At 36.9% G+C, this 26,625-nt stretch overlaps 1 protein-coding gene and 1 non-coding gene across 2 annotated transcripts in view; both read right to left on the bottom strand.

The window, feature by feature from the left end:
* Positions 1-26,625, bottom strand: part of LOC120625417 (homeobox protein orthopedia-like) — a 40,377-nt gene that overhangs the window by 2,112 nt on the left and 11,640 nt on the right. The window contains exon 5 of the mRNA XM_039892482.1: positions 141-303. Within this exon, the coding sequence (XP_039748416.1) occupies positions 141-303 (163 nt within the window). The remainder of the gene's footprint in view (positions 1-140; positions 304-26,625) is intronic.
* On the bottom strand, positions 17,984-18,055 carry Trnag-ucc. The gene has a single exon. It is a non-coding gene; the product is annotated as a tRNA-Gly (tRNA).

Raw genomic sequence — 26,625 nt, 5'->3', positions numbered from 1 at the left:
ACAGAATATATGTGGTCTTATGTAAAGTGCTAATCCAAATGCAAGATTTTCTTCCCCGGAAAGGGAAAGCACTATTTTGAGGCATTTAGTTTAGTTGGGAGATTGGTGCACACTATCGCGTGATGCCGCGCCGGTCTCACCTGCCGGCATGGACCAGGGCCGGTCGCCGAACACGCCGGGCCCGCACACGTCTCCGCCGAAGGGCGGCAGGCCGTGCGAGGGCAGCAGCGAGCCGGGGGAGCGGAACACGTTGGTGCTCTTCTTGCGCTTCTTCCACTTGGCGCGCCGGTTTTGAAACCACACCTGGAACCAACCGACACTACGTTATTGTTAACTTCCCACCAATTATACTATAAGGTTTGACGAACTCCTTAATGCAGTGAAAAGCGCTGTAGGCTTTAAGTGAGAGGTCTCGCGTATTTATGAATTTTCTCTGGTACCATGTCATATAGAAACTGATTAATTTATTTTTGCTTGGATTTGCTTGGACTAATAGGTTAAATATAACTGCCGCACCCCTATTTGGTAAGCCCATTACCATCTTAGACTGCACAATCACTTACAAGCAGGTAAGATTACAGGCAGGGACTTACTTGCAGTGAAAGACGTCTTACACGTGCGAAAAACCTGAAAGTTGGTCTCAAATCACTCATTTTTAAGAAAAGAAAAACTGGCGCAATTTAAACTCAGTTCAGTTATATATATTATATTAATATATATATTGAGAATCCAAATATGGGATAGCGCTTCTCCTATTGTATAATTTGGAGTTTGAACAAGACGTTAGTTTACCAATTTTTATTTATTTTTATTTTCTCCATTTTTTTATTTTGTTCTCATAAATCTGCTTTATTTTAGCAATCATTTAAGTATGTTTAAATTCTATGTAGGCCTACGAGTGCTACAATCAATATTTTGATATTTAGTCTGCAGCTACTGAATCCTCCATAATTGTCTGTATATTGAAACGCTGCGGAGTTAAAGACACTTATAACTGATTTTCTAAAAAAGGAGATTACACCCTTATAAATAACAGTGACCCGTTTATTATAACTGCAATAGTTTCAATACCTTCAATTAGTACATTACGCTGAAAATCTATTGAAGTTTTAAAGAAATTCTGTGGTTTTGACTGAGACTTAACATATTCAATTCCAGAGTGAGGATGATGTCAGATTACGGCAACTGAACGCAGTTTGCTATTGCTACCACTGGAAACAAAAACAAGAAGAAAATAATCCTTCATTAAATAGACTTAAGATAATAAATTAATAACTAATAATGCGGATAGCAAATTAAATTAATGTTGCTTTTGTATTTTATGGTAAAGTTACGCCGAACACTTTTTGATCCACACATGTGGAATCAAGCAGTAAGCCTCATTGATCACTATGAAATTAAAATTTTCCCTACTTATCAGTTTCCATGCCACGTTTCAAAAATAAAAACGAAAAGTATGGCTGCATTTGTGAAGCGCGATTTCTCGTTGATCATTTTGTGTACAAGCTGAAGCAAAGCGAACGAGCTTGCAATTGATCGAGCTGAAATTCAGCATAGCACGCAACATGTCCTTTTAATCAGAGAGTTGCATATTTTCGTTTCGTAATTTCTGAAAAAGAGTTTTAATCACGCGCTAATTCGGAAACCGGGGTGAGCTGAGGAGGATATACTTCGCAAATGTATACAAAAAACATGAGGTCAGGAACAAGTCATTTTTGTTAGTTTTGCGACATTTTTTAATCCGTCCGTGAATTTCAGTTAAACCTAAAATTACGCGACCGAAACCGACGGAAATTCACAATGCAAAAAATATCGCTTGTCTTAAAAAGTACTGCAGCAAATGTTACCTACGCAAATTCAAATTCATTTATTCATTTCATAAGCATACTTCTATTTGTAGTGACTCTACCACTGAGTCAGAGCGCAGACTCTACCGAGTAGAAACTTACTTACTTAGCTACTTAGCAATTGCTCTTTTCTAACATAATTTTAGAGTTTAACAATCATTTTTCTACCTTATCATTACGATATTCATCAATTGTATAGTAACCAAGATTAAGTACCTTAAAGTTTACGTCCATAATATATTATTGTTTAAATGTAGGCGAAAGTAAATCTAATATTACCTCCGGTATACCCAAATAAAGGATTACTGTACTTTTCTCAGTCGATATGCTGTTAACGATAATTAAGGTGAATTTCTAGTAAGTCAATTGTCTTTATTTCGATTGTCTTGGTTATCCAATGAATACTAGCTAAAGTAAGGAAGCTGAAAGTTAGCCGTAATATGGTGGTTATAATTCTATAGGTATATGCTTTTAACTGCAAATATAAACTACCTTTTAATATGGTGAAAATTTTATGATTAGTTTAAAATTGCTTATGCGTTTGAGAAAATAATTTTCCCAAGTGAACCGGTAAATCTCTCTCGGCTGCCCAAGGGCCGCCATTTGTCAGAGGGCCGGGCGCACCGGATCACTCCTAAACTCCTAAATCTGGCAGATTATTCGCAAATCGCGGCTCATTTGTTATTCCGCGCCCGTCGCCGACGGCACAGATTGATATTTATTGAGCTGCTCGAGCTGACCTTTGGGACGCCGCTATTACTGCGCACCACATGCGAACACCTACATGGTTCACAATGTTAGCAAAATTACTCTAGTTCACCGGTTAGGAACATTGCAGTCTCAGGTGAAGTCGAACTAACCAAGAGGAAGTAAGTGTTTTACTGGCCCATGTGGTATCGTACAGGGTACGATACCACAGCGATTGAGAGATGCTATGCTATGCTGAGACTGGTGGTATGTCTACGCGATCTAATCAGGAATGAGGAGATCCGTAGAAAAACTAGAGTTACTTGGTGGGAGCCGCTGGAAACAAGCGGCCCAGGACCGTGAATTTAGGTTTGACAAGTGTCAGCACCGGCCGTCAATCGGTTGAAATAATTATTAAGAGATAAGTTATTTGACGAATTAAAAATTAGTCCTAATTTATCACGACCAACCGTTTGTTTTTGGTTTTCTGTTTTCTACTTTAAAAAACGTCAGCTTTATAACCATTCGCAATTCGCTGCCTACGCATTCTATTTTAAATCCGAAATGGTTAAATATTTAGCATCATTTGAATAACCTCGATTTAAAATAAGGAAAAACCAAAAAGCCAAACAGTGTATACGACAATCACATTAAAGATGCACCGGGGAAGAGCGAGAGGAAGATAGGATATGTCGCATGAGTGGGAAACGAGGGTGGTGTAGGAAAGAGACAGCGATACTCATTTCGTTGGTGTCAGGAGCAAGCTCTATTATTTATGGTTTGTCGTGAAGCGTTTATTTGTACGCGGTGCGAATTTTTCTTTTGTCTTTGTTTATGTTTGTAGAACCCGACGAAAAATAGAGCTATTGCGTAAATGTACAATAACGAAGTTTATTTTAACGCTTACATTTCAAGTTGTAAACTTTTCATTACATGCAGCAGATTTTCCAGTAACATTTACTCATTTTTGGGACTCCACTCCATTGAGACCATTAACTTCTAGTTCTTCAGACTTTCTGCCTTTATCCTTCGCGATGTCGTGTCGTTAAAATTGACATTTTTTTATAGTAATAATTGACGGATCAACCGGATGGATCTGATGGTAAGTGGAAAACCATCGCGTATAAATAACTAACTTACAAAACTTCGCAAGGCATGCAAGGAACGCGTCCTACAAATGTGTTCATCCGTCTGTGGCGTATGCGTTGGTTAAGTCTCTTGTACGTAGTAAACACGTCCTTCTGACTGAGCACAGCCATGGTAGTTGCCGACAGCAATGCTTCTTTGCGGCAGAACTAGGCCAAGCGGTAGTCTCCCGGATGAGGTCTGTCACAAAAAGCTCTTCTACTACTGATGATAATACATCAACGCACGTAAATAGACTAATGTCGACCATGCATCCCTGGCCTCATTCCAGCTATCCTTAAAGGCCTTACACGACCAGCAAGCAAGGTGTCGAAGAAGCTTTTTATTTGTACCTTTTTTAAGATTTCTATATCTAGTTTAATCGATTAACGTATTGATTCAAAATTAGAACTCTATCTATTCCTAACTATAAAGCTTAAACGTTCCGAAATCCCGGGAGCGACCCCAGCTTATCCCGTGCGCGGAAATCAATAGCTCACTGATGACGTGCGATTTGCGCTGATCCCACATCATTTGTCATTGTTATTTCTTACATATTGATTTAGTAGGCCTCCTGGTTTATTTCCTCAGTCAGTAGGGTCAACCTACGTATATCATAAATAAACGCTTCAAGCACATATATTTATATGCCTCATAAGTTGAAGAAATAAGAGCTTAGAGAATTCGAGAAAAAGAAGAATTTGAATTCAAGATAGATAAAACAGTTATTGAACGTCTTGAGCAAATAACATAGATATAAATATTACTTAAACTAATTTTATTCAATTTAGGCATTTTAACAAAAGATATTTAGGTAGATACAGTAATGATTTTAACAATGAAGGAACTAAGTTAAAATTATGTAGATTTTAGTATTGCAAATAAACCAACATACCGGCATAGAGCAACATAATTGAAAAGCATTCATTATTCAGAAAACCTACTTGTTTAAATCATGTAACCCTATTTTTTTACTTTATTTATATATAACTAGCTGTAACCTGCCACACTTCGCTGTGACACATTGTGATTGAATGGTTGAGAAAAATAGATAAAAACAATTCTTGATGCGTATTATATATCATGCTAAAATTTCAGCTCGATCGGTGCAGAACTTTTTGAGTTTTTGAAGCGTACACATACCAACCTAACATTTTTATATATATAGATATATTTTTTTATGTATATATGATACATATAAAAACATATTTATTATTATTTTCTGTATTTATTTTCTTCGCCATTGGTGGCCTGGAAGAAATCGCTTTGAAGCGATAAGGCTGCCAAATTGTATAGGTAGGTACGTTGTTTTGTTATACTTTTTTATGTGCTTTTTGTGGTGTGCAATAAAAGTATATTCATTAATTCCTTCATACTTTTATACATTTAATGGTTGTTAGATCTGTAACTACTTTTTGCTCTGTTGATTTTCTATTTAATCCGGTCTTCCTTTCACATTACCGTGAATTTAAAGTCCACAAGACAACCAATATTACGGTCGAACACTCAATATTACTGTCGAATAATTTTCTAAAGCACTTTTCAACAATAGAAATTTGCTAAAGCCCTATTGAGTCTTGAAGGGTGCTCCGGTAGTGTAAGGTCGTAAAGGTTTAGTTAGATTGTCGAAGTTCGCTCGCAAGACCTTCGAGACGGCTGTTGAATCCCTGCAACGACACTTTGAGATTTCTATCCGCGAGGAAATTCAATGACCGAGACATTAGAACTTTGAAAGAGCTACAATAGAGTTAGCTTTCCATATTTCATCGTCACCGCTTAATTAATTAAACCATCTGTTTGCTTTCAATTTACATACTAGTACTGTATAATTTAGTGATAGAATTATACAGTGGTTAGGACTTTGGCCTCACCTTCGAACTTTGGAGTTAGTTCGAACCCCAGCATGCACGTCTAACTTTTACTAACAAACCTGCATGCCTGAGAGTTCCCCATAATGTTCTTAAGGGCGTGTTGAGTCCACCAATCCGCACTTGGCTAGTTTGGTGGACTATGGCCTTAACCCCTCTCATTCTGAAAGGAGACCTATGTCCTATGGTGAGTCGTGTTAGACATCCGCAATAAAAGTTTACAACTTTCGTGCCTTTCCAAGATACGGAATCATGGGCTTTCGCGCACTTGACAAGATTTTTGTTATTATTTTTAATATTTAATCTAATTACTACGGCACTTACGATAACGAGATGGAACTGTATTGGATGGACAACAGACACAAATGAATGGAAGATAACTTTAAACATTATACAAGACATTATATTACTATAATGGGTGGTATTCTGCGATATATGACGCCACGCATTATGTACACGCTCATTTTATTTTGCTATAAAACTTTAATAAGTTATTGACCCGCTCGCTCGCTCGTTTCGTTCCTAAATTTCCAGCGTTCATTCGCATGAAAATGTTCTATAAAAATAAATGTAATTCACATATTTTATACCACCATTACCGTCCATTAGCACCGCATACTAAAGCGCAGTGTGTTGGTTTTGCAGCATCGCTGGTAAGTAGGTGTGCACGCAACTAGTAGGCACGACGGTAGGTGTTCGGACGCCGTGTCGTCACGCGCGTGAGTGGCGAGTTACCGCGCCCCGTGTATGCTAGTCGTGCGAGACGAGACTGCGATGTACTACAGTGCTAAGTGAAACGAGATTGCCCATAATACTTCAGCTATCTTTTTGTGGTTATCATGTAATCTTTACATAGAAGAAACAAAGTAGCTCCCCGTTTTTGTACGCTTGGATCTTTTAAACTACGCGACGGATTTTAATGCAATTTTCAGCAATGGATTGAAACGGAGTGTTTATACGCAGTAAACATGCATGTTATAGTAAAGAAAAACCATGAAATACAAACATGTGCATATAAAAATCGCGCATAAAACCATAATAATTATTAATTACTCCAAAGTGCCCCTCATACAATATTGCAACCGTGCAAAGGAACCGTGCAAAGGCGTAACAGGTCGCTAGTAATATATAATATTATAAATGTGAAAGTGTGGATGTTAGTTCCTTAATCGCCCAAAAACGGGTGAATGGATTTGGATGAAATATGGCTTGCATGTAGCCTTTGACATGGCGTAGCTCCCGAAGAAAAATTAAAAATTGTTTACGAGCTAAGCTGCGGGCAGACAGCTTTGAAATTTGGTACACATATTACCTTTGTTATGGAAAAGGGCATATACTTTCCATATCGATCTCTCTAATTTATGCAATTTCTTTACTATTCATTTATTTATGCGATTATCTTTTTATTTTGACTATTTATTTATGCGATTATTAAGCATAAAATTGTTAGCGAACAAAGCTTTAGAAACCATTCTGTAGTCCAGGCAGACGAAATCGAAGACAAGCAGGGGGCGGAAGCTAGTCTAAATAAAAAGTCTGTTAACAAAAACCAATTGTTGGACGATATTATGTTTTATAAAATGATTAAAGGTCATTGTGGACGTGTTAAAACGCATTTATTGCCTTGGTTACTATGCAATTTATTTATTTCGGTTGCTTGCTTGAAAGTTTGTGACTAAAAAAATTACAGCTTTCATAACTGCACAGTAAAGTCAGTACAGTCGGTTGTTATATCGGTGTACTTACCAGTAGCGAACAGGATTTTGAGTTAAATGCTCAAGGAGAGGGAGCACCGTGTTACCTAACACCTAACGCTTAATATATTAAAAATGTTTATCCCCGTTCTTTCTTTTTTCAATGAATCAAAAAGACTCAACACAAGTTAAGGACAACTTTTTTTTTACTTGCCGCTAAAACATACTTTAAACGCTGCCACTCACGACTCGCGCCAGCGCCGGGCGCGCATGACGCCAACGAGCTAAACAAACACACGTTTCACGGTAGCTAGCCGTTGCCACCGCGAGGGTACCGCCTACACACTGCGCCTGGGTGCCTCGCCGGGAGAAACTAGGTGAAATTACATGTACCTACTCATCTACACTACAGTATAAAACAAAGCACAATACATCAATATATTATATGTACAATAGCGCGCTGTTTATACGCTGAGACATGTAAACTACGTTACGGATTTAATCCAGTTCTCAGCAGCAGTGATTCAAAAGGAAACGTTACATGTACTATATTTTGGAATTTATAATTTCTGAACTTTCTCTGGTCTGGTCTGGTGGGAGGCTTTGGCCGTGGCTACTTACCACCCTACCGACAAAGACGTGCCACTAAGCGATTTAGGGTTCCGATGCGATTTCGCGTAGAAACCAATAAGGGGTATGACTACCATACTCCCTAACAGGTTAGCCCGCTACCATCTTAGACTGCATCATCACTTACCACCAGGTATGACTACAGTCAAGGGCTTATTGGTAGTTTAACTAAAAATATATATTTTGGTAGAGAAAAGCAGCAGGAAGAAGCAAGATCCTTTTTATTACGAAATACAGGCGACACGAATAATGTAATAAAAGATGCCTACATCTTTCCAGTGAGCAATTTAAAATACGAAATCGACTTTTTTGAGGCTTCTGCTTTTTAACACCTGTTGAGGATGATTTTTCAGATCAAAGTTATTTTAAAAACTTCTTTGAACAGCACTAAAGGTGCTCTGGTTCCCAATGCAAATGCAGCCGAGGTAGTGAGTCGTGTCTGAAGATACCTACGAACATACTAAAGAAACCTACCCGTATAATTTTTGAGATGAAGATCTTGAAGACATTGTTAATCTTCTAGAATATCCCCAAGTAATGAACGTTACTATAAACGTAAAATAACCTCAATAAATCTTTTGCATTTTCCATAAATACATATAATTTCTTATGCATATTCTTTATGTTTAAAACTACTTTTATCGATAGTATGGACCTAAACAGCTTATAAGCGGTGATAGCCAAGTAGTTAGGGCTTCGGTTTCCTCCGGCGGAAGGAGTTTGATCCCCGGCCCGAAACTCTATCTTTTCGTAGTTATGTGCGTTTTTGATTTAAGAAATCAAAATATCTCTTCTGTAAAGGGAAACATTGTGAGGAAACCTGCATGCCTGAAAGTCTTCCAATACCGGTCTCAAAAAGCGTGTGAAGTCTACCATTCCACACTTGGCCAGCGTGGTGGACTATGGCCTTAACCCTTCTCGTTCTGAGTTCATAATGAAGATGATAGGTTTCAAGATGAATCAAGCATAGACTGGAGGTATATGAAGTAGAAAATTGCTGGAGATCGCAAAGGTAGCTCGCCAAGCGCGCGATTGAATCGCTTTCGTGTGGGTGGCTGTACACGCAGCGCTGAGGCGCGAGGAGGCTATAGCGGCTGTAGTTCGGTACATAGGCTGTAATTGGCGCTCGTTGGAGGGAATCGCTCGATACATACACGCGCAAGCGTACACGCCCCGCTGCGCCTAGTGCTGGCCGACCTTCGCTTTATCGATATTACTGTTGCCCGCGCTCTACGTGCGATTTTATTGTTTGACGGGCGATTGCCGAAGTAGCCAGCGACCCTGCTTTCCTAGTGCGAGTCTGTCGGTTCGATTCCCACAACTGAAAAATTTGTATGTGATCAACATGAATGTTTTCAGTGTCTGGGTGTTTGTCTGTATATTATAAGTATTCAAGTACTTGAATTGTACATAAAAATATTCATCAGTCATCTAGTACTCATAACACAATCTACACTTACTTTATGAGTGTATACGGTTTTTTGTACAAATCCCGTGGGAGCTTTTTGTTTTGTAGGAGGAAAGTGGCTTTTCTCCGTCCTTTTGACTAAATCAAGTCAATTGATTTAGTAGTTGGGGTGTAAAGTATGGACATACAAACAAACCTACTTTCGCATAAACTGATATTATACAGTTTATTAAGGTCCTTTTTTTAGTCAAAATACAAAAAGCCACAGTTAAATTTTTTTCGGCTTATTTATGGCCTTCGGAACCCATGGTAAAGTCACTTCAGATATATACGAGAAGTTTCTGTGAACCCTATCAACTAAAAACCTATACCTAACTATAACCTACCTAACCTATTTAAATGAATCTAGTATTTGGTTATATTTGTAAAACATCAAATGTATTATGAGAGCATAATTATATAACTTGTGATTTGCAACAAACTTTCCATTAGCATGTTGGTATTCGTTTTAAATTCTTTCTTTATTACACCATTGGAACTTAATAAAGATTTAACTCATGAATATCAAAAATATATACGTTCAATTAGAGTTCAAGTTCAATTAGATATAGCTAGACAACAATTCACCATCCTCCCATACGGCCGTGCTGAAAAGGCGACTTTTTGTCACTTAGCCATAAATAAATTTCAGACTAGTATCTGCATCTGCAAAACGAGCTACATACGTATCTAGCTATATGTAGAAACCTGTAATAAATGGAATATCATTGCCTATACACAGAGCAACACTTTGCAGTGCATGCAAGGCACACGTGGTGCAGGTTTTAGAATATAGTCAGAGACTATAAGAATGTTAGCTAGGAGTATTATGGTTTTTATAATTTTAAAGCAGTTCTGTCTATGATACTCTGTTGTATTTTTGAGTATGGGATCTCTATTCAGTTGCTCAAGTGTTTTAACACTTGTATTGTTTACTACTTGATTCATTCTTATTAATGTTATTTAAATAAATATAAAATACAGAAACTGCTTTAAAATTATTTAAAATTTAACACAGCAATGCTGCTGCTACCACCTGACAGGACTAATATGCGAGTAGTACTTCCCGACGAGCTCTGCCACAAAAAGCTTTACTAATACTTAAAAGAAGCTAAACAATTGAAAGAAGATTGTACCTAAATTTTAATTATTAATGAAATCGATAGAATAATTTATTTATCGACTACAGCGGTTCAATCCCCCATGCCGCCCGCCCTACGCATAGTTTCCGGTCTGCGCGCACCCTCGCGTAGCTTCCTTCCCCGCACAGCCTACACAATTACCATTAACTAATATTATATGCCCGAAATACTGATCATTCGCCGGTAATCATCCAATAATTAAATACCGCAGCAAATACTTTAGCACATTAGTCGCACGGTAATTGCTCGGAGCTTGGTTGTGGAGTCATTAGAAAATACAACATCTAGACACGCAGATAATTTCTGATTTAAATGGAACATAAGTCAGAGTTAACTTCGTCATCTAGGGGCTAGCATGTTTAACTATAAATCACCAGGTCCGGGCGCCAAAAATTGTAGTTAGGAAATTGACGATGTCCCTATGCCTCGAACAGCACGTTAAGCCCCAGGTCCCGGTTATTATCACTTGATGGCGGTAATCGTGGTCAAAGACCACCAACCCGTATTGGAGCAGCGTGTTAGGTATTTGCTTTTAACCGTCTCTCCTGTGAGAGACAACACCGGTGCCTGTGGGACGTCAATAGGCTGCGGATGAATGTTTCAGAGAAGATCGGATCCGAAAATTATTATATTAACTGCACGTGCATTTATCATTTCTATTTAGATACAGCATAACTACTGGGAGAAAAGTCATACAACTAAACGGTTGTACTCGTGTGTGTGTGTGTTTAAAAAATTTTTTTTTTTTTTATAAAAACACACTATGAAACCATTACGTCTTGTGACCATAAAGCTGGCGCATATTTAGCCCAAGGGCTAAGTCTAGCAATTCAATAGCGCCAGCATTTTGGGTACCATGCCCATAAGTGATCAGTTATGCGGCTTATATTTTTTGTACTTACGGCTTATGTTAGTTTCTAATTATTATCATTTATTTACTAACTGCAATTATACTTTGCTGAACTAAAAAAAAAAAGTTACTCACCATTTAATAAACCACAATACATTATAACTTTAATTAATTTTAGATAAGTACTTTGAGTGTACGGATTACTATTTCAGGATGAACAGGTCGTATATTACGTGATTTAGATCGACTTATTTCACTCAGAAGGCTTATGAACCATCTTTATGCAAAAAATGACATCAATCCGTCTGCGGCTGCTTGATTGTAAGGACTAACCAACAAATACAATCTTGCATTCATTCCGATATTAAGATATAGATACACGCATATATATTTTTAATTATTAGAGGTCTGTTTTTATTTAAAAGGTGAATTAGTAAATAGGTACTAAATACAATTATATTACTGGTTTTTTGCATATCAGAGTTTTAGATATGCTTTATACAAATATACTACCTACCTACTATGATCAATAAAGGAAAACAATATATTTGACAGCAGTATCGACATTGGGTCATTTTGATACCGGTAACGTTGCGATGGTAAAATATGAAAGAAATGTAGTTTTATCTCTCCCTATTAGTCCTCAGCACGTAGCTGTTGCATAAATAGCAAATATAACATAGAGCTATGACCATTTTGATACTTTAAAAGCGTCATATAATTCAATGAAGCTCATCTTGTAACTTCGGCACAATAAACCGTGTAACACCGCTTTGTGTTGCTTCGCTAACCCCCGGCTTAAAGTTGTCGTGGAATTGAATGCAATGCCGGAAACGGTAACGTCGCCTCGCCTTCTCGAAACTTCAGGCTAAGAACCGTTCCGACTGCGATGCTTTACTATATGAATGTATACTAATGGAGGTTGTTCAAAGACGTTCATTTATTATCAATTTTGAAACGCATGTATGTTTCTGATTAGATTATCCGTACCCTACCACAAAAGTTTAAGTTACGTGTACAAACTAAATTATAATATTGCAAGATCCGAATTTTATCAAACTGCGCGATACAAAGGTGAAAGATAGGTGTGTCTTTGTGGCGCTCTAGAGACCTTCGCGTGGATCTATTTTGAATCAATTACGTCAATCGATTTGTCCTAAGCTCAAGCTTGCGTTCATCGCCTAAGACAGTAATCCAACAAGACAGACAGACAACATCAACTTCCTAATAAAGGCTCATGGCCAAGACTTGGATTTGAATCACGGGAAGGTCATTCTATTATAGGGCACAAGTGTACGACGATACACACATCGCCATCTACTCCCAATGTAAGCGTAGCTTGTGTTATTGGTACTGAGATAACTGATGAATAATTTTATGAATAATATACATAAATACTCATAATAGATAGGTGTAGATAAACACCCAGACACTGAAAACCATTAATGTTCATCACACTAACAATGTCCAGTTGTGGGAATCAAACCCACGGACTTGGACTCAGAAAGCAGAGTGCGCAATCACAGGTGCACTCTCTATTCCCTCAGGATCCGAACTCTGTCGAATTAAAAATAACTACCGAAGATAGCCAAGAAACCGCAGAAAAATCATTGAACATACAAACAGCCCTTCTCATTTAGCAGTTGTTTTCAAACAAACAAGGGGCCACTACTCGCTCGCACAACGTCGAACAATGCTGGCGCGTCGCGGCGAGTGGCGCGTACAAGTAAAAAGAATTAAACCTCCCGCGGGAGTCCACTGCTGCAGAACAACCGACACATCTGCCGCGGTAAGATGCATTCCGTGTTGGATCATTTCATTACGTAGAATAGACAGCTTTCCCATCGATATACAAACTACTCGCGAATGCTTCTGACCACCTCCCGGCGGAGTGTTGAGCGCTGTAGTGTTATAAATGCGAAGTCCCTTACAGGGGCTACCTACGTATTTATAATTTCTGAATATTCCATGAACTGGTCTTGGGGGAGGCTTCGGATGTGGCCAGCTGCTACCTACAAGCGGCGTGGCGTTCCTTCAAAATGCCGCGTTGAAAGTCCAACAAAAAAGAAAAGCTAACTTGTGGTGGATAAAAAAAAGCTGCTAACAGCGAATACTCTGCAGTCGTTTCAGTTTAAAAAAGGTTTGCTTTTCAAGGAAAATAAAACCTAGAAAATAAATGCTATCGAATTTTTTTTCGTCAGTAGAGTAATCAATCAATAAGCCAATTTGATCTTATATCCAAATACTTTTAATGTTTTGATTGACACCGCGTGTTTTTTAAGAACAATTCGTAAAGTTATTTTTCTAAAAGTTGGTTGGCTTTTATAATATGATTCCTAAGGTAATTTTAGACTTACCAATGCATAAGTTTAAAGAATGTGTTAAAACACATTTATTACAGCGAGGTTATTATACAATTGATGAATTTCTTAATGACAAGGTTGCTTGGAAGCATCCGGCTCCGCTTTCATCTCTCACAAGATAAAAAAATGAATTTTGAAATGTAAAATGTAAATTGTTAATGTTGGAAAAGAGCAACTGCTGAGTTTCTTGCCGGCTTCTTCTCGGCAGAATCTGCCTTCCGAACCGGTGGTAGAGACACTACACACAGACAGACTTGACGTTTCAAAAGTGTTTATATTAGGCCTACTTGAAATAAATGAATTTTGAATTTTGAATTATTGGTTCCTGAAAAAACCAAAGTAACTATGATGTATAATACAATATTATATCGGCACTGAACCCTTTCAAACTACCCTTGTTAAAACAATATAAATAGGAAAAATAGTTTACCGTTTGTTCTTGGTGGTATTTTAAGTCTGATTGGAATATTCCGCTGCAACCTGAATCTCAGATACACCTAGGAAAATAATTCTTTACCCTTCCTTGTTTATAGACAACAATTTATTCATAATAACTATAAAAAGCCGATTTAGCGAGCCCCCTGCGTTTTAATTACGCTTCCCCCATCACAGCCCGGCCCTTTGATATTGACTTTTAAATCTGTAGCATCACGCGGCGCAGGGGGAGGGGGCGCAGTTATTATTAGTGGATTAGACGCTCAATTAGTTTGTACGCGTTGGTTCATGTTTGTTTTATGTCTAATCCAATGAATATTTGGTGTGGCTCATTTGAACCATTTTTAGGGACCGAACATAAGGCAAAAAAAACATTGTAGATGTTTGCAACGAGTGATGCGCATAGGAAAACAAATATGATGGTCTCCTAGATATGAATCTGAAGTAGTTATTCTTCTACTACGCGTAATACTGCCAATATAATTTCGACGGCCGATTGGCGCGGTGAGCAGCGACCCTGCTTACTGAGTCCAAGGCCGTGGGTTCGATTCCCACAACTGTAAAATGCTTGTGTGATGAACATAAGTGTTTTTCAGTGTCTTATGTTGTTTATCTGTATATTATAAGTATTTATGTATATTATTCATAAAAATATTCATCAGTCATCTTAGTACCCCTAACACAAGCTATGCTTACTTTTGGGGCTAGATGGCGACGTGTGTATTGTCTTAGTCTATTTATTATTTAACACCACATTATTTCCATCACGTGCTTGCAAATAGTCGAATAATCTCTCATCTACAGTGTTCCAAAAAATATAAATATCAAATAACTAATGCCTTAAAAGCCTCCTACGCATTACTATTTCCTCTGCTCCTGCAGAGTATATTATTTATCAAAAATGATCTGCCTAGCCTAGGTTTAGCGCGTCAACCAAATAAATTTAGATTTTTAAATTTATAAATCCTTTTACATGTATTTTGTTATTTTTAACCAATTTACAAAAAACTGTCATTTGTAAACCGATTGGAAAAATTTATTTATTTTTTGGAGTCGGTATACTTCACATGTGGTCCCATTTTGATCAGGTCAATATCTGTTGAGGGGATCCTGGAGAAATTGAAAACTCTTCACATATTATATGGACACCTATAGCGATTTGAGTATTTTTTAACTTGAGCATTTGCTATCAAAAAGCATCACCAAGTAAAATGTAGAAAACTACTCGTAGGTACTTTCCTTGCTTCTATATATATGATCTATGCATAGTAACTTAGTACATTTTGCTTTTTTTTGTCAAAAAAATTTTTAATTGGTAGACAATTAATTTTTTTTTTGAATACAAATTATCATCCACACACCAATCTTTCACGAATGCTGCTGCGTAGGGCAAACCAAGAAACATCCTTTTCTGAAGTTTGCTATGGATAGTCATAAAAAAATGAGTATGATCAGCACCACATAATATAAACACTACTGCACTAGGGTCATAAAATTAACAATAACAAATTATTCTATCAAGGTGAGATTATCACAAATGAAAGCAAGGAAATTAATGGTCAATATCGGCACCTCATCGCTGTAGCCACCTGGGAATCAAATAGGTGACCCCTAGCTCGCTAGTCACCCTAAGCCAGTGAAATTAACTTGGATCCACTTGATGGCTTTGCAACTAAACGACAACGATACGACAAGCGACACGATTGAAAACGCGAACTAACTTGAATTTCTATGGTTTACATATATTATAAAACAAACTTTCCATTTCAATAAGAATTATTTAAAATAGGTTATGGTGTAAAATCGTCAAACACTTTCAGCCCTTCTCCCAAGGAAACTGTACTGACTTTTGGGATAAAAAGTACTCGTATCCTATGACCTACCTCGAAGTATGAAATCAAATCGTGCTAAGTTTCATTTTAGACAAACAAAATAAATAAATACAGTTTTGGTTTCAGTATCGATTAAACTATAGATTAAAATGTTATTATATTGTACTGAATTTTTCCCTGTAACGTGTTATTATATTATACCTATATAGGTATCGATTAAAAGTGGCCGTTTTAGAGATTTGTAGTCACCACAATATCATAGTCATTAAGTATTTTTGTAAGTCATATTCAGTAATTACGATATCTCTGATGCACATTACCATTTGCTCTTCTAAATATAACTATATTTTAGATGAGAAGCCATTTAATGAATATGCACTTCGCTAATGATGTCCGTAGAGTAAATAATTTCCTTTATTTGTTCTAAAGGGCCGGATATGACGCAGCAGAGTCGCACGGTGTAAAGCAACACCCCGGTATTGCAAACGGCATCGGATAATGGTAAATCAGGGCTAAGCCGCAGCGCAGCGGCTACTACCGCGCCGCCGCCGGGCTTACGGAGAAAAGTGGTTATGGCGCGATTGCCGCGAGACTCCGAGCTGTTATTAACATTTGCTTTTTATGCCGCCATTCCAAATATTTATTTATTTGTTGAAGTAAAACTTCTTTAAGCGCGACTAGGGAGTAACTTTGATATTTTTCTGACGGAAGTAACGCTTACGTCAGACGTCTGTGTAGTTTCCGCTATTTAAAAATAATACTTTAAATATATATACCTGGCAGAGATCACTTTTAGTGATAAGGTCGCCTTTTGCTTTTAATTTTTTTTGAAGTATATTTGTAATTTCTCCTTAACTACGCAATAAAGATGTTTAAATAAATAAATAAAATAAATACTTTGGATTGGTCATAATTATATGTCATATACTCCTCGCTTCTTGACTTATACGCCAGCTAGTGGCAAGAATCATAATCAATTAGGATTATTTATTTCCAAACGGATCAATCGTGAAGTGAATGAAAATTCAACTCTTTAAAAAAAAATTAAATTGCAAAGTTTTTTGAAAATCTCTAAATATGCTTGTTTATTTATTACTTTTGTAATAAATAAATTGTTAATAAATTTTCTGACGATTGCGACATTCTATTATATTCAATGACAAGGTTATATTGACATGTGCTGATCTAATCTTCAATTTAGTATTTAAAAAGTGAAAATATTTATAAAATTTAAAAGCTATATTATTGAATTTTAAATAGAATAAAAAATGAAATAGTGAATATTAAATGAAATATAGTGGAGTCCCAGCAACATTTTACTCTTTCATCAATAAATAATAATAGAAGTTTTACTTCAATCGCGCGTTTAGGTTACATACACACACTTTTTTTATTAGGAAGCCAACGTGTATACACCCTATCTTAATATATGGACATATTTAACAATTGTTTCATAATGTTGTATACTCCACTTAAAGGCTAACTCAGCATGCTGCATGCATAACACAGAATACACTTTGTTTACAACCAAATTTTGTGATATTTAGCCGCTGAACAAAAGAAAAATAAAATTCAGAAAAAACCTCAAAATAGGTACTTACAAAAAAAATGACTAACTATCATGCAATATTGCTGTTTAGTTTCGACATCTCATCTCATGTTGTTAATATTATCATCTATTTGCTGTTGCTGCCAGTTATTTTTTTTTAATCCCTTGAGAACAGTTCGTTTTAACATGTGAAAGTGCAAGACATAGTCAAAAATATCTGTATGATTCAGTTTATAATTTCTTCAATGATGCTCCAGTTTCGACGCGAAACGTGCGTAGATGGTAGATAGCCGAAGATCTGTTTGGTGTGGAGTATAAAGATTGAAGAAATTAAAATTACACCATACGGATTCTCCTGCTTTTTGTAGAGTATAGCAAATTAAGCTTAATTTTCATAAGGCCCAAAGATGGCACTTTATATGTACATAGTTTAGTGAAATGGTAATTTTACATTTAAAATATTAATATGATTATTCAGGTACACTCACACTTCTGTTTGTATTTAAAAAAAGTGTGCGTTGGCCGGGAATCGAACCCGGATCAACTGCTTGGAAGGCAACTATGCTGACCATTACACCACCAACGCCATGTCTCTAGTACTACAATAATTGGATCGGACTCACATTAACGATGTACATAATTTTAAAATTGAATGAATGAAATTAAAAATTTGTAAGAGACAGCATCATCACTATCATGTCAACCATCTTTAAATCCAGTTTCGACAATCAAGAACCTCGGTGTGATTTAACTCTGGACCACTCAGTTATTTTCTATTGCATTACTGTCTGGGGCTGCGCAGCCAATACCAAATTTCTGGAGCTAGAGAGAGCCCAAAGATCTGTATTAAAAGTAATGATCTTTAAACCTTATTTCTTTTCTACTTCACAACTTTATTCCATCTCTGGGTTGTTTACCGTCAGAAAGCCCTGCGACTCGCTTGATATGATCAACCGAATCGTCTGGTTTACAAATGCTGCATTTACCGGCACGAGGTCGCCCTTCCAGTAACTTAGGACCCCAACATTCATCGGCTAGGGACAACGCTTGGGAATCCTTATCCATCGGTTAGTTTTTATATTAAATAAGGAAAAGAAATCGCATTATTTCCTTTTGCACCAATTGGTCGTTGCATCAGCTCGGTTGAAACGAAGGTAGAGTCACTACGAACAGACTTGTTGATGCACACGCGCCTGAATGTCTCCACCTGTCAATCGATATGTTATGGGCGCGGTAACCAGGTGTTGTTCTTAGCTTTGATTTGTTTCCACGGCGTCGACCCCTACGTTACACACCTACTTCAAATTACAGATTTGACGGGGGTGGTTGTTTATAGCGGTTTTTTTTTAATCTAGAATTTATTTTCCTGAGATAAAATTTGACAATATTACTCTTCGAAACATAACGTATACCTACGCTGTAAACGTGCCCCGAAAGCAAATAACCTTGGTACACGATAAAGAAATTATTCGTTGTCCCTTCTTGTAGCACTGTTGCACGAAGCATGGCTCCTATACCGCGTTCATTCAACGCGCTCGTGGACAGCGATGCCCAATGGGATCCATTCCATGATGGACAGCATTTTTCCGTGAATTGTTGAGGTACTCAGAGTAACTATTTATCTTTATTTCAATATTCGCAGAGTACACTACAGTAGGTACACTATATTAATGTCATGTCTTGTAGTTATGTTTAATGTCATCTTTCATTAATTGGTGCTATCCATAAATAATGTAGTTTAATCTAGTTAGTAATTAGTAACTAGTTTTTTCTATTTTTGTTAGTAACTACCGTATTAAGAAGATGAAAGAAATAAATAACTATGTCAAAAATAAATTAGATTTTTTGCTTAGTTAGGATGTATAGTAACAAACAAAGTAACACAATTTCGCATTTATAATATTAATATGGCTTACCATCAGGTGCGATTGTAGTCTAGACCACATTGCAGTCAAAATAAGAAACGTTATCCCGAATTTTAAATTATAATGTTAAATAATGGTTATTTTATGTCGTTTGTGTAAAGTTACTAGTTTCCTTCCACACGGTATGGTAGAGACAAAAAGCTTCTGTTTTTCCACTGTGTGCTTAGACTGATCTGTGATTGAGTACTTAAAATGTTATTATCTTCGCCAATATTTAAGCAATATTTTATGTATTTTCGTAATAAACGTTAAAATATAATTCTTTACCGTATTTTTGTCCAATGATTTTGTGATGATGTCATAACATATTATGGCTCACAGTTCGCCGTAGCATTTAGTTAACAAAACCGAAGACAGTTGAGTAGTTTGTAAGTTATGAAGTACCAGATAATGCATTGAGAAGCAGATAAATCTACATTTTAAAACAAGAGAAAAAAATGGTATCGTGAGACACCTTGCTTAAACGTACGACTAAAATACGCTTAAAAATACTTTGACTTTGATATTTTTGAACAGAAATTAGTACTGTTCTGTTTTTGGTATAATATCTCCTCGTTATCCTGCTTGTTACAGTAGGGCACGCAAGGAACACGACCTGCAACGTACCGCCCTGTGTCCATCCACCTGAGGCATAGGTGTTAAGACCCACGCGCCTGTTATTACACCTGGAACCACGCCATTTAGACAGGAACACAGCTTTGAGGCAGAAATAAACATGGCGGTAGTACTTCCCGGAAAAGTTCTGTTACAAAAAGCTCTACTATAACTTAAAACGGCTTGCTTATTCACTTGCTTAATTATTGTGTATAGTTTTGACGATCTCCCTGGCGCAACGGTGAGTGCTGTTCAAGGTTCAATTCCCGGCAGTTACAACCCTCTCGACAAAGACTCGCCGCTAAGCGATGTCGCATTGAAACTGATTACGGGTATGGCTACCATGCTCCCTCATCACTTACTACCAGGCAAGATTGCAGACAAGGGCTAACGATAACAAAATAAAAAAATATATACATATAGGCTTCTCTATAAAAAGGGCAGTGAATTTATAGCGCACATATAGTACTAATAGGTATCGAGACATAGCAATAAGTTGTAATCGCGCTATGGCGCTATGACGGCGGAATTACCGGCATTACCGCTGACCGCGCCGTAACTTATAGGCTAATAAATCTTAATACTGCGCGCGGCCACTAATGCTGCCTAATGCTGCCCGCCGTAGAGACGCGGGGGTGTCGATGTTGCTCGCTGCTCGCCTAATATTTATTTGAATGAACTTATAAAGATAGCCCTCGTAAGTACAGGCAGAAAAAAAAGACTACCGTTCAATATGATTTATTAAATATTCACACTAATTACAGACATCCTTCATCTCGGAAAAATAATTTTTAAACACGTCTTAAATACCGCTTGTAGGGATATTAATACGCGCAAAGTATATTTTTCTTGCGTTTATGGTAGACGCGCTCAGTGACCTAAAATACTCTAGTAATCCTACAAGTTTATTAAGAGTAGTATCATTGTGAGTTTTAATTAATTTGATAGGTACATGGCGTAACATGTACAAAATGGACTCAACACTCTTTTTGAGCAAGAAGAGTTGCTTTTACTTAGTTTAGTGTATTATTTATCACGCAAATGTAGTTAACTTCTTAAGGCGGTAATCACGGTTTGGGTGAACAAAAATCATGGAACTTGTGTCATCGTCACCGAACGCTTTCCATGAGCTGTATGTATACTCTGTAGGTATATACTATTTAAATGGATTTAGTTTTCACTTCTATCGGCATTCCCCAAAGACTGCCCCGCATTTATATGCATTATGAAACCTGCATGCCCGAGAATAGAATAGAATATCTTTATTTGTAAAATACACGGTTAAAAGCTGTTACATATTTTAAATAAATAGGTTATAGTGGTTCCATACATGGAATGCAAAATATAAGAATCATGCAAATAATGTAACGGGAAACAATAGTTGAAATTTAAATCGTGAATGTCAAAGTAAAAGATCGAATGTAACAAATGTTTTTATCTTGTTACCATTTTTTTTGCATTCAAAATTTATTTTTATTTAGATTTCTTATTGTTCTCGTTCTCCAGAGATACTGTTGAGAATTATCCTCGTAGGCGTATGAAGTCTACTAATCCACACTTGGCCAGCGAGGCAGACTAGTCCATTTTATTTCTGAGATGTGACCCTGACTGGTCCCTGTATTGGACCGGCATTGGGTTGATAATGATGAATACAGACGTAAAATACAAAACTGCAGAGTTAAAGAGCCTGTGAATTATATCCCAGTCAAATATTAACAAAATAGCTTTTCTCGTAGTTATATATATAACGACAATATCGATTGGGGCGCGGCGGCATCACTAGTCGTATATCTTTTTAATAATGAAAGGATTTAGTAAACAAAGTGCGGAGTGGCAGGCGTGGGGTAGCGGCGCTATTTTTTATTTATTTTTATTCGAAACAGCACTTGTGAATTTAAAACGAATGAATAATAAGCTGCGACGGGCTTTTTACCAGTGAGCTTTGCGATTCCGAATGGAATACATTGTTTTTAAAACAATCTGAATTTGTGTATGTTACCGATGATAACCCAGCCCATGAAATTAAAAGATCATTTATTTCAAGTAGGCCTTCTTTATAAGACCCTTTGAAACGTTAGGTATGTCTGTGTGAAGTGACTCTAGCACCGGTCTAGAAAGCAGATTCTACCGAAAAGAGCTGGCAAGATACTCAGTAGTGGCTTTTTTCAAAATCAACATTTACAATCATTTTTCTATCTTGCGGGAGATGAGAGCGAAGCTGGCATGCTACTTTTTTGCTTCCGATTTTTTGTAGTTCCTGTTAATAGTGCTTCACTTCAATATGGACTAGACGGTAAGCTAATATGTGGCCTAAGATGGGACCCGCTTGCAAATAAAATGCTGGATTTGATAGACATCTTCCCAATGAGTCCATGAGTCACGAGCTATAATACCACACACAAACGAACAATAAAAGCGCGTTCACAAAGCCATTCGCACCAGGAAATAATTGAGGCAGAACAGTAGCCGATTGTCCCGACCCGGGGCATCGAGCCACACAAGTGTGGTGGCCGTAGTGTTGTGTATGTTCACATTTTGAAGGGACGTCCCGAATTTTGGGATGGTAGTATTCACATCACAGGTATACACAAGACGTCAAATATCCATAAGCATAAGTAACTAATTTGCTAACATAAATAAGTGCCTATATTTTTTATTAGTTTAATTCTTTTACTACATTAATCGTTGTGAAATTATCGTTATAAACCTTAGTTTAGTAGGCGCTAAGTTGTTGATTTGTTAGAAATTGTCTACCTACGTGGTGCCATGTAAACATCTCCAGTCCTTAACCTGGCAGTGAAATTTATATATTTCTGGTCTGGTGAAGCATTGGTCCGAGTTTAGTTACCAACTGACGGACACGTTTGTTGTTTAGCGTTCAAAAACATATTATTAGGGGTCTAGATTTAGCCATACTTCTAACTAGTTAGCCTACTTCCATCCTATTATAACATTAAGGATTATTTAAACGATAAAAAAGCTTGGGTGTGAATTGCTCTAGCTTCATAGCTTAATTTAAATTTACTGGAAGATGGTGATAACAAAAAAATAAATTTACCCGGCTAAGTGTGTTGTGGGCTCTTCTTAGACCAGGGCGCGTTTGGAACCCTCGTAGCTTTAGATTTAAGTTGGCGAACGAAGTCATCACCATCCCGTTACAATTATGTAAACAAATATGTATGAACGCTTCATAAGTGCCTGTGATAGGCCTACATGAATAAAGAAATTTTGAATTTGAATTTGAATGAAAATGCACCATTACTTACCAACAGGTGAGATTGCAGTCTCATTGACTAAACTAATTGAACAATATGAATTTATCTAGTAATTTGACATCGAATTTACCGTAAATAACCTTAATATTTGTCAATAGTGTCCCGATTTTTATGTTCGTCCCGCTCATGTTCCGAGCGGCCCTCACTACTCGCCTCAGCATCGGCCACTACTTCGCGCCCAACTGCGAGATTCTTGTAGTTTTTATTATTGATGTTTATAGCATATATGTGTGTGTATGTGCTGCAGACAGCCTTTGTAGCTACTTTTTTAAGCTCCGAGGTGTAATATAGAGTTATGTTTGCCAAGTCTCGAGCCTTTTATATCGTTTTTGGGTTGAACAAGTTTTGGGTTGAAATCATAAGTTATTAATATTAAAGATAGTAATGGTATATGTTTACAAAACTTTAATTATTGCCAACTGTTATCATCCGAATACAATGAACACAATCGAACAAAAACAGAATCGAGGGCAGAGAATACTTACTAAATCGATGAATGGAAATGGTTAGTTTTGGATTATATTGATACCTGATAGAGAGGTCCGGCGGATAATGAGTGTTGAGACAAACACTTATTTTAGTTCTAGACAGTTATTAAATAATAAGTGCCTATTCAAATTCTTTAATGTGAAAAAAGGTAGGCATTAATGAATTAGGTAATGAATGAAAAATACACGACGATTGCAAGCAATAAGTTTACATTTATGCTTATTATGGACATAGTTGTTAAAGTTTTGTATTTTACGTCACACATCAACGTCCATATAGAAAACCCACCGGGCAGCATCACTAAGTTTTACCAGGTACCTACTAGAAAGGATATTTGATAGGAATCAGTTTCGAAAACTGGCTCAACTACTGGGCAAAGACAGGAAGGTCTATCCCAGGAAGGTGGTTTTGTTTATGGAAAACCACCGGAGCAATTCATATCGACTGCTTTTCTTATCGTTCCCAGCTCAATGCACAAATACGGTAAGTGTTTCCATTTCCACATCACACATACGACTTGTATAGGTTTATTTCCATTTTGTAACTCCGTGTTGATATTTGCAAAGTCTTAGTTCACTTCCACTATTTGCCCGTCCGTATTAACTAAATACGCCGCCGCCGGCCGGCAAACAGACTAAACATGGGAACAGTTTAAATAAGACTAATGCACAGATTTCTCGGAAACCGCGACCTCTGGCAACCGAGCCTTCACACCGTATCACGCTACTTTTAAGACGTTTGGTCACGACGCCGGACAAACATACAGAGACATTATACGGGAGTTTACAACACGTCATTTCGGGCACTTACGACACATCTATACACTACGGTCTACGTAGCATAAAATAAATACGGTCAACTGTTTACCTGGGAACAACGATCATTTTCCTAAGGAAACACGTAAGACACGAAACGTTGAAACCAATTTAATTTAAGAGTATTTATTTTAAGTATGCCTCGATCAAAGACCTTAAGATTTATCAAAAAAATCTTAAACATACCGCCGCTATAAATCAAAATAGCAAGAACGCATGATGTAACTGTTCAAGCAAGAAACTTTTATATTATAATTGCGACATTATATATCTTTTCGATAAAATGTTTAAAGTAGTGAGGAACGTTTATTGAAAAAAAGAATACCTCTATAAGTAAAGTCAATACAAACATTATTGCAATTTAGAATAATTAAAATCGCTTTTTAAACTTTGCTATTTTTAGTCCTAGGGAGTGCAAGATAAAAATAAGTGTACCTATTTGTCTTAAACCCACCTGCGTATAACTAGATATTGTCGGATTGTTATGTGACAAACTATAAGCTACATTTTGCCGTTTTTGAATATGGCACACACTATACACGCTTGGTCGAACGGTGACCTACGTGCGGCCGCATGAAATGACTTAGGGAACGGAAATAGACTTCGCTAGCTTGCGTTGCGGACGACTCTACTGCAGAACCTGCCGGAAGCGCTATGAATAGACTGCTTAGTCAACCCTACATTAACTTTCTTCACTTGACCTTACAATTAAGCAATTTACTATTAAATATAAATAGTACTTGCTGAATTAATTCTTTATTCCTAAGTTATTCCTGTTCTAAATTTTATCTCATTAAAGTGTGTTGTAAACAGAAGAATATACATTCTGGAGCATGAAGTGAACAGTTCACCCACATCGATACATCCCAAAGCTAATTTTCAATTTGTAGCAATCAGCACATATTTTTAATGAAAATGTAACATTTCACGTGCCGCTAAATAAAATAGAACCTAAGCTTACAAGAATAAAAGTCACGCCCGCGAGAATAATGCCAATAATGCATTTCCACGTTAAACAGCAAGACTCATCCTTTCGCTAAAGAAAGAGGCCAAGACTATTGATATGTTAAAGTAATGTCTCGTAAGAATTGTTTTGGAAAGACTCAGTAATCTAATCTTAATACTTAGATTATTGAGCCTAGATTAACGAATATGTTATTATTATTATATTTTCTGTCTTAATTTTAAGGTGTACGAGTAAATTCAAAGGATTTTTCCGTACACCCACCTGTTGAAAAAGTTTTGAACTAAGCTAAGTTAAATTTGATGTAACTCTCTATTAGAGATATTCATTCATCTCAGCTACGCCATTGGATCTTTATGGTGTCTCCCTTGTAACGCGAAATATGGTAACCCATAAACTCAATATTTTGCCAGCCCTACCTATACCAGTAATACCTATCCAGCTTACGGAGTGAAACATTAAATAGGCACACCTATATAAATCATTATAATTTATATTACATACGTAAATTAGATAGTTATTAGAAGAAGAGCTGCAGTTGGTCATCGGTCATTAATATTGATCAATGGCTGATGTCCAGTAGCACAAAAGAATCAATACTCGGGTCGTGATCGTAAACACGAAGTTAACGCGTCTTAACGATGCACTGACAACTTTCACGGATTACAAATCAACTTATTATGTTACACACTACTGTGAACACCGGCCAATAATGTTATCTTCGTTCGGAATGAATAAGGTATGTTAATGTCTGATTTTTAAAGCTTAATAATATCTTATATCTTTGCAATTCATATCAAATTCAAAAAAATTCAAAATTCAAAATTTATTTATTTCAAGTAGGCCTAATATAAGCACTTTTGAAACGTCAAGTCTGTCTGTTATATATATATATAATTGGAATCTTGGAATCGACTACAACGATTTTCATGAAATTAGTATAAAGGGGGTTTCGGGGGCGATAAATCTAGCTAGGATTTATTATATTGGAATCTCGGGCAAAAACTGCAAAAAATATCCTTTTTGAGAGATTCTGATGCGTGCGATGCGTGAACGGTAAACATTACGCCAAACGTGTTAGTATATCGGAATTG

The sequence above is a fragment of the Pararge aegeria genome, chromosome 1 (genome assembly GCF_905163445.1).
Source record: "Pararge aegeria chromosome 1, ilParAegt1.1, whole genome shotgun sequence".
Taxonomy (NCBI): Eukaryota; Metazoa; Arthropoda; class Insecta; order Lepidoptera; family Nymphalidae; genus Pararge; species Pararge aegeria.
The sequence above is the reverse complement of the archived record's forward strand: the minus strand, read 5'-3'. Positions and strand labels throughout refer to the sequence as shown.